Source organism: Mangifera indica, chromosome 11 (genome assembly GCF_011075055.1).
Source record: "Mangifera indica cultivar Alphonso chromosome 11, CATAS_Mindica_2.1, whole genome shotgun sequence".
NCBI lineage: Eukaryota > Viridiplantae > Streptophyta > Magnoliopsida > Sapindales > Anacardiaceae > Mangifera > Mangifera indica.
In genome coordinates, this window is record NC_058147.1 from 4058901 (window position 1) to 4067555 (window position 8655).

The 8655-nt window shown below is 29.5% G+C and overlaps 1 protein-coding gene across 1 annotated transcript; it reads right to left on the reverse strand.

The window, feature by feature from the left end:
• Positions 1 to 436: 436 nt before the first annotated feature.
• Positions 437 to 2917, reverse strand: LOC123229968 (pentatricopeptide repeat-containing protein At1g09900). The gene is made up of 2 exons (XM_044656036.1): positions 2774 to 2917; positions 437 to 2591 (listed from the first exon to the last, which is right to left on the reverse strand). Exon 2 carries the CDS (start codon positions 2581 to 2583, stop codon positions 718 to 720), a length of 1866 nt encoding a protein of 621 aa, XP_044511971.1. The 5' UTR covers positions 2584 to 2591; positions 2774 to 2917; the 3' UTR covers positions 437 to 717.
• Positions 2918 to 8655: the final 5738 nt, after the last annotated feature.

Sequence of the window (8655 nt, forward strand, 5' to 3'; positions counted from 1 at the left end):
TTTAACCAGCTTGCAACTGAGCATGCGTTCTCAGAAGGAAAATCCATTGGAAGTGAGGCTTACACAAAGGGATTGCCAAGGACCAGAGAATAAGAGATTCAAATTGTTCCCATAACTAAAGCCTTTCAAACAGGATTACGGTCTTTAAAAATGTTCGTAATTTATGATAACAACTCTTTCTTTTGTTTATATTAATTTTTTTCTCTAGAAAAGGCATAGATCATTACAGAATTACGGTCTCATTTCATACTGAAATATGAGGACTACGCACAAACCATATTACTCATTCGGGCCGAACAATCTGTGTCCATCAAGGGAGTGGTAACATAGGTAATATTGAAGAAGAAGAAACGGAGAGAAATGGATGTGATTGTGTGAAGCCACAAATTACAGCAGCCCAAATCATTCTTAAATCCAAACAAACCAACAAAGCCACTTGAAACAATAAAAAGGGAAATTTCTTGAGTGTGATTTAGTAGCAGCTAAGGATAGACATGCAGGTCCAACCATAGTCCAAAAACTAACTGGAAGGCTACATGGACTGTCTGTGTCAACCAAACATGAAGTTGAATTTTCACTCTTCAGGAAAAGTTAAGGAAAATAGATTATAAACTATTACAAAATTATGTATATTGCCAACAAAAAGCTAAAGAAACTCCATGCACAAATTACCATTTACCAGCTATCTAAGAAACGAAATATGGTACCAAAGGTAGGCTACATTTTGACTGCAACCTGTTCTGCAGAACTTTTCTTCACAACTCCTTTGGAGCACAGCTGATTTAATAGCTCCAAAGCCTCCTTGGCTAAACCTTCATAAGCTATGCCTTCAATGAGAATGGTGTAGGTAGTTTCTGTGGGTTTACAACCTCTCATTACCATGTCTGCCAAGAAGTCGATTGCATGATCTGTCTGCCGAGCCTTACAAAGTGCCGTCATGACATAATTGTAGGTAATTACATTAGGCTTGATGCCTAATTTATCCAGATCACGGAAAAGCTTAATTGCTTCATCAACCTTGCCTTCTCTACTAAGCCCACCAACAAGGGATGAGTAGGTAATTGCATCAGGCTTGAGACCCTTTCCACGCATCTCATTCAAAAGTTTCATAGCTTGTTCTGTTTTCCCCACCTTTGAGAGCCCGTCAATAACTGTGTTGTAAGTGATCAAAACAGGTGAACAAAACTTGCTACTAAGTTGGTTAAGTATCTCAACTGCAATATCAACCTTCCCATCTTTGCATAATGCAGTGAGGAGAGTATTATACGTCACAATATCAGGGTAACAGCCCCTGGACACCATAATTTCTAAATACTCAATAGCTCTTTCCATCTTCTTTTCTTTGCAGAAACCATGGAGCAATGGGTTGTAACTTAAGGAATTTGGGGTACATCCATGCTTATGCATCTTCTCCAATATATCAATTGCTCGACCCAATAAACCTTTTCGACACAAGAAATTAATCAATATATTGAATGTAACGACACTAGGAGAGCATCCTTTCCGAACCATTTCGGCTAATAGTCTCTCTGCATCCATCCACCGACCAGTGCTACACATGCTACGCAAAATAATATTATGTGTAATCACATTAGGTTGGCATCCATAAGATGGCATGTCATTCAAGAATTTGATTGCTTCATCCAACCTTCCTTCCTTACAAATTCCATTGACAAGAACATTGTAGGTAACCACATCAGGTTTGCATCCTCTGCTCCCCATCTCATCTAAGAGCTTCATTGCCTGACCAACCCCACTTTCGTTGCAAGTTGCTTCAATTAATATGGTATAAGTGATTACATCTGGAAAGCATTCCCTCTCCAATTGTCTATTAAGAACTTTCATGGCTAGACCTAACTTCCCACTATCACATAAGGTACGCAAAATAGTATTATATGTAACAACATCTGGAGCTACACTCATTTGATCCAAAAGACGTAAGGCATTATCAATCTCCCCTGACTTGCAATACCCACTAATCAAAACATTGTAAGTTATAACATCAGGAACTGCCCCAGAACCTTCTATAATCTCCATAACTCTAGTTGCCTTCCTAGTCTTACCAACTTTACAGAATCCACGAATTAAACTTGTGCAAGGGATTATATCAGGAATATCACCACGATAAACCATGCTTTCAAGAAACTTAAATCCTTCTTCTAACTCCCCATTTCTAACCAGCCGACGAAGATGATTATTGCTCTCAAATTCCTCAAAATTATGAGAAGAATTCTCTTGACTAGAGGAAATATGACCATTGACCAAATGCCCATGTGGAGATTTCTGAGCGTTTTTCAGTTTAACATTAGAAGTAAGTGTTCCAGCCTTTGATACAGCAAAAACCCGCGTTTGCTTTTGAAACCCTAGAGGCTTACGCTTTTTACAATCAAAACTATCAGCAGACTGAACAAGAAAGGGAGACTTGTACCGCACATAAACTTTCACAGAAGTTAAGGTGACACCAACTTTATTGGCGCCATGTCTAGCACTAGAAAAACTACAGTTTCGTGTACTTTCTCTATGAAAATTGTGAAATGAGCAAAACCCTTTATGGACAAAATTCGTAGGTACAATCAAATCCATACTTTCACCTACTTGTGAATGGAAAAAGATTAGTGTTCAAACATTCATGCTTTAAATAAAATAAACACAGTTAAAAGGGCAATTTTCAAGTGAAGGGTTTAGTGAGGGTTTTGTAACAGAATAACAAAAAGTCTTCAAAAAGGGTTATAGATAGCAAAAATGAATCCAGAGAGAAAAAGATGAAGCTTACTCTGAGACTGGTTTGGAGAGATGAAATGGAGAAGCTACAGACAAAGTAGTGCCGCCTTGTTGTTGCTTATCCAGTTTGTGACTTGGTTCTGGCTCTTGGAAATCGAACGATAGGGTGTTAGTTTAGGAAGTGGAAGCAAGAAGGAGTCCAAGTGGACCAGATTAAAGATGGGCTTGTTCACTAAAACAGAACTGCTATTGCCCACTACTGGTGTGAAGAGAAGCGTTGGCCCATCGGGCTTTGGCTTCATTGCTCTTAGTTTCAATTATATTAAGGAAAGCGATTTTTATTTAGTTAATCACCCTATTTATATTTTAAAATCTCTCTTAAAATATATTTAATGCTAAAAATATTTTTTTATTTTAGACTTAAAAATTTTTTTTTTTTCTTTACTCCCTTTATAATTTTAAACTAGTAAAGATTAATTGAAATATGGAAATTGTAATATAAGATGGTAAATTTTTATATATTTAATTTTCTGTTTTTATCCTTTTAAGTGTCCTAACCTAAGAAAAAAATTAATAAACATATTTTAATAATTAAATTAAAAAATTTAATTCTCAGATGTAAACAGAAAATGAGAAATAAACATATTAATAAACAGAAAATGTTTTTAATTTGTTATTTAATAAACATATTTTAATCATTAAATTGTTGAAAAATTAATTCTAAATTAGTTTTCTAGTATGTAAAATGAGAAATAAAAAATAAAGTGGACACGAGGAATGTCACTCCTAGGGCTGGACTCGAATTGAGCCAGCTTGAGCTCGAGCTCAAGCTCGGCTCAGATGAGCCCGAAAATAGCTGACTTTAGCTGAGCTTGAGCTATTTATCAGATTTTTTAATTAAAAATTTTAATACAAAATGACATCATTTTAATAACGAAAAATGAGTCAAATAGAATTCGAATTGAGTTTGAGCTTGACTTTTACGAACTCGAATTTGAACTCGAACTCGAGCTCAACTATATATGAACTGAGTCGAACTCAAGCTCAACTCGGCTCAAATCCAACCCTAGTCACTTCACCTTTTTTTTTTTGTTGGAATGAAAAATTTCATTCTTTATTCTAATAATAAACATGACCTTAGTCACTAATTTGACATGCAAGCGATTGAATGTGTTATAAAACCATATATTTTAAATGGGTAATTAAAAGATTTTGTAAAATCAAAATTATATATGTTTAAGAACAATTAAGTAAGCATAATTTTTTTTTTAACGAGAAACTCTATTTCAACTAAATCATTCCTTTCAGGTTGAAGTAATCGATTCTACATAAATTTATATTTTTTTATATATAAAATATTCTTTTTTATTATTCAAATTATCTCATACGAGTATAATTATAGTTACAAACATCTTAATACAAACTTTCTTTACAAATTAGTGAAGTTTAAGATTATCTAAAATTATTAAAATGAGAAAACCGATCTATCCATAACATAATAAAATCAAACACTAATCTTCGAAGGGCATAACTAGTAATTTAACACTAAAGGTGGATACAAATCAAATGAGTTTGAATACCCTTTAGCTTAAATTTAGTTTGAATAAAAAATAATTCGATTTAAGCTCGTTTTGAGTTTGATTCAAATAAAAATAATTCAATTCGAGTTTTATTTAAATTTATAGTTTAAATTTATGATTTGAATATATAGCTCAAATTCATAATTCGAATTCATGACTCACTGACAAAATGATACTATTTAACAATTATTTAATATAATTCAAATCAAGTCATAAGTTAAGTTTAAATTGAATCGAATCATCTACCTAGTTTACTAGTTAAATCTATCTCGAATTCAATACAATTTTAAAATAAGTTAAGCCTCTTAATTCAAATTTAGTTCAAATTTGAATTAAACAAATTTAAATCACGTTAAACTAATTTTCAAATCTGAACCAATTTAATTCGGATCCAATACTATTTAGCACTGCATATAATCACAAGATTCTTCACGGTTCACCCTTGAAACAATTCGAAGAAATCGTTAACAGTGAAAGAGTGATAACTTAATTTCCGATGTAATGCAACTACCGGACGAGCATGAGTCTCCATGTTTGAATTTATTTTTGCAAATTATATACAAAGAGGACATTGAATTTTGAAAGTAGATAAACAATAATCTTATGCTACATAACAGAAAAGTAATCTACTCAGCAAAGTCATTTTGACGTGGGGAATGTCGGCAATTGCCGACATATATTTGATTGGTTTCAACATACAACACAGGTACTATGAACCTGTCCTCGGTGTGTGCGTGTGTGTTACGTTTACATTCAAAACACAGGAGTCAATGAAGATAGCTTGTTTACCAATTACATGTTTGCAAAAGAAATCCAACGTCAACACGTGGTTACTTTATGTAAATGTTTCATTTTTGTGACAATTATTGTATTGACGTAATAGCGTTAGGTATCAGTCAAAATGTAGCACGAATCTTCTATTTTCATAAATTAAATATACAACATACTTTTGCCGACTGCCTCCGTGTCTTGAAGTGAGAATGAAATGGCCAGTGTTAGGCAAATCGCACATATTGCATGATAAATAGTCATTTTGATCATATTTTTAGTGATTTTTGTACCCAAAAATCATCAAGGAGAGTGAAAAGGCATCAATTATAAAGTTAATGATATATAAAAGTGAATTATCGAAAATAACAACCATAAAAAAGAAATCAAAAATTTTTAGAATGTAAATACAATATTTTAAACTTTGAAATAGACGATTGTTAATTTTAAAATACGAAAACTCTAAATGTTAGAATAAAAAAATAATTTTATAAAACTAAATTAAAGGAATAATTATTAGTTTTTAAAACTAAAATAAAAATTATAATAAATGATATTTTTAAATAAAACCTTTAAATGATATTTTTATCTTTAATAATAACAATAAAATTTAATATATATGAGAGTATTTAGATTTTCAGAAAATCTTTGGGACAGTGTACAACATTCTTTTGCAACAGTCTACGTTTGTTACAATCAATCTTACGCAACAGTCTTAATTGTATTCTTTCTTATAACAAATTTGTTCTTCTTCTACGTTTGTTAAGGGTTGGAAAACACAAACAGCCCAATTTTTAATTATTCTTTTTCATAATTTGTATTTTATGTTTTGCTATGGCTGTTCATATTTGTTCTTTAAAAGGATAAAGTTAACACTACGTTCAGCAAAATTGCCCTTCTACTATTTTGAAATTTGTCTGTTTATCTTCTATTTAAGTAATGTTATTATCTTATGCCCCATTTATTTTCAAATGGGCCTACTAATTCAAGATTTATTGGCTATAAACTTTTCTAAAGGCGGCAGGACTTATTCCCACTCAAAGATGGGTGATTTTTCAAATTTTTATTTTTTAATTTTAAAAATATTATTTATTTATCAATAAACAGTTAAAGTTAATAAACTCTAATATTTTAAAATTTTATCTATTTTTTCTTTTTAAATCTTAAAAATTAATAATTTTTCCTTAGACCAATTTAAAAAAAAAACAATATTTTTCCCTAGGATTTAGTTTTTAATTTTTAGCAACATTTCTGATATTATTTTCAGCAATCTCTCCCTCCCGGCGTTTCCTCTTTTTTCAACTATATCTCTCTCATTATCTTTCTCTCCTTCGATTAACTATTGAAGTCGAAAAAATAAGAGATCTCATCTTTATCTAGAAAGATGATCGTCTTCTTAAAAAAAGATAATTTACTTTATTTTAGGAAGACGATTATCTTTTCAAATGATCAATACACCATCGTTAGGGGGAAAAAAAATGCTGAAAGAGACTATTGAAGGAAGAAGAATCGTCGACAGGGAAAAATTGCCTAAAAAAGTTGTCAAATATTAAAGTATAAATCTTATGAGAGAAATATGATTTTTTAAAATTTAACTTAGTAAGAAAATTATTACTTTTTAAAATTTAAGAGAAAAAATAAAATTTTAATTTATTTTTAATATTATAAATAAAATAATAATTATATTCTTCAAATTAAAATATTTAATAATTTATAAATAAATAAATAAAATTTTTTTAAATTAAAAACTAAGAACTTAAATGTACATCATTCCTTGGGTGGGAACAAGCCCTTGGCCTTTTGTAAATAATAATGTTTTGGCATTACGTGCCTTCTCGTAATTGATAAAATTAAATATGGTTAGTTAATGAGTGTTTTATGAATTTTATTAATATCCAAAGAAAATGATATGTATGCGATTTACAGTGGTGACAAAAAATTCCACTTAAAAGAGACAGAGAATATTAAATTAAAAGTATTATTAAAAAAAAACACAAAAAATATTATTTTATTTTTAATTTAAAATTATTTAATAACATAATTATATATAAATAAATAAAAAAAAAATATATATATATATTATATACCTAAAATATATGTACATAATTTTATTATATATTTATATAATAGAAAAAGCCGTTACATGAAAACTTGTATATAAATAATATTTTTAATATTTTAAACTTAAATGTAGATATAAAAATTTATGTTATTATATCGCAATAAGAGATGATTAGAGCATTCTTACTCAATTGAAAGAGATAAAAAATTAAATGTAATATCTTAATAATAAGATACTAAAAAGACATATTAAACAATTAACATGATTATAAAATGGTTTGAAATTTTAAAGAGCTTTTTCTTTTCAGTTTTCAAACAAACAGGTTTTACTTACAAGAGAAAATATGATTAATTTTTAAAAATATTTTTTAAAAAATATTTTTATCTTTAATTTAATATTAATAAATAGGTAAATATTTGAGTTTTTTAGAATTAGTTGATGGGAATTGGTCATTTCACTTAAGCTTTGGGCGCTTGGCTGAACAATTTCCAGTAAAATATTACTGAGTCCTCTTCCAAAATATCTTGGCTAGAATGGCCACGTGGCATGGCAACTCTCAAAATATCATCGTCCTTGGAGATTAGTTTAATTGTGGAATTGTAACACAAGGCTCCTAACGCAAAAGCATACACGTGTAGAGCGCTTTTCTTTTGTACTTTTTTCTTTATTTTATTATATTGTACAGACTTTTGTTTCCGTGAGACTTTGAAGGCCATGGGTAGAGGTAACTAGAACAATGTGCCCACAATATTTTTGAATTTAAAATAACTAAAGGTAAGGTTAGGACATTTGCTACGTGTTATTTTTTTATTAGTTGAAATGGACTCATTGTAAGAGCTAATTTTCGACTGGTTGTAGGTGATTATATGTGGCTAAACATGGAGTCGAAACGTGTCCCGGAAGTTCGGCCTTGTGCATACCTTTTTCGCTAGGCGCTGTTTGTTTGCCAAACTGAGTCAGCCTCACGTTTCGTGAAACCGGGCAGAAATACCAGCCGCTTACCTTAAGCCGCTCGATTACCCTTCTTCTTTTACCAATTAACTAGCGCTCACGCACACCTCACGCAATTGCAAAATTAAAAAATTAGAATTTTTAATTAAAAAAATATATACAAAATCATTTATAAATTAATATTAATATAAATTAAGTAGAAAAAATTAATATATCATTTTTTAAAAAATAACTGATATAACTAATTTTTATATATAATATTATTTATGTATTATTTATGAAATTAAAACTTTCCAATAAATAAACCATTTTGATCTTCAATTAGAATGCATTTAATATTAATCAAAATTATAAGAAATTGAGTTATTTAAAAAAATTAATAAAATTGATAAAATATTAAAATTTTTAATAAAAAATCTTAAATTATAAACAAATATATAAACTTAATGTTGAATTATTTTCATATAGATATACCTATTTAGTTGTGAGACATAAAAATTTTTTATAGTTTTTGTCCAATTTTTGAGTATTAAATATATATATATTTAATAAAAGATATTGATAAAAATATTG

Excerpts from the sequence above, each read along its gene's own strand:
- LOC123229968 (XM_044656036.1), bottom strand. The coding sequence starts at position 2,583 with ATGGATTTGATTGTACCTACGAATTTTGTCCATAAAGGGTTTTGCTCA.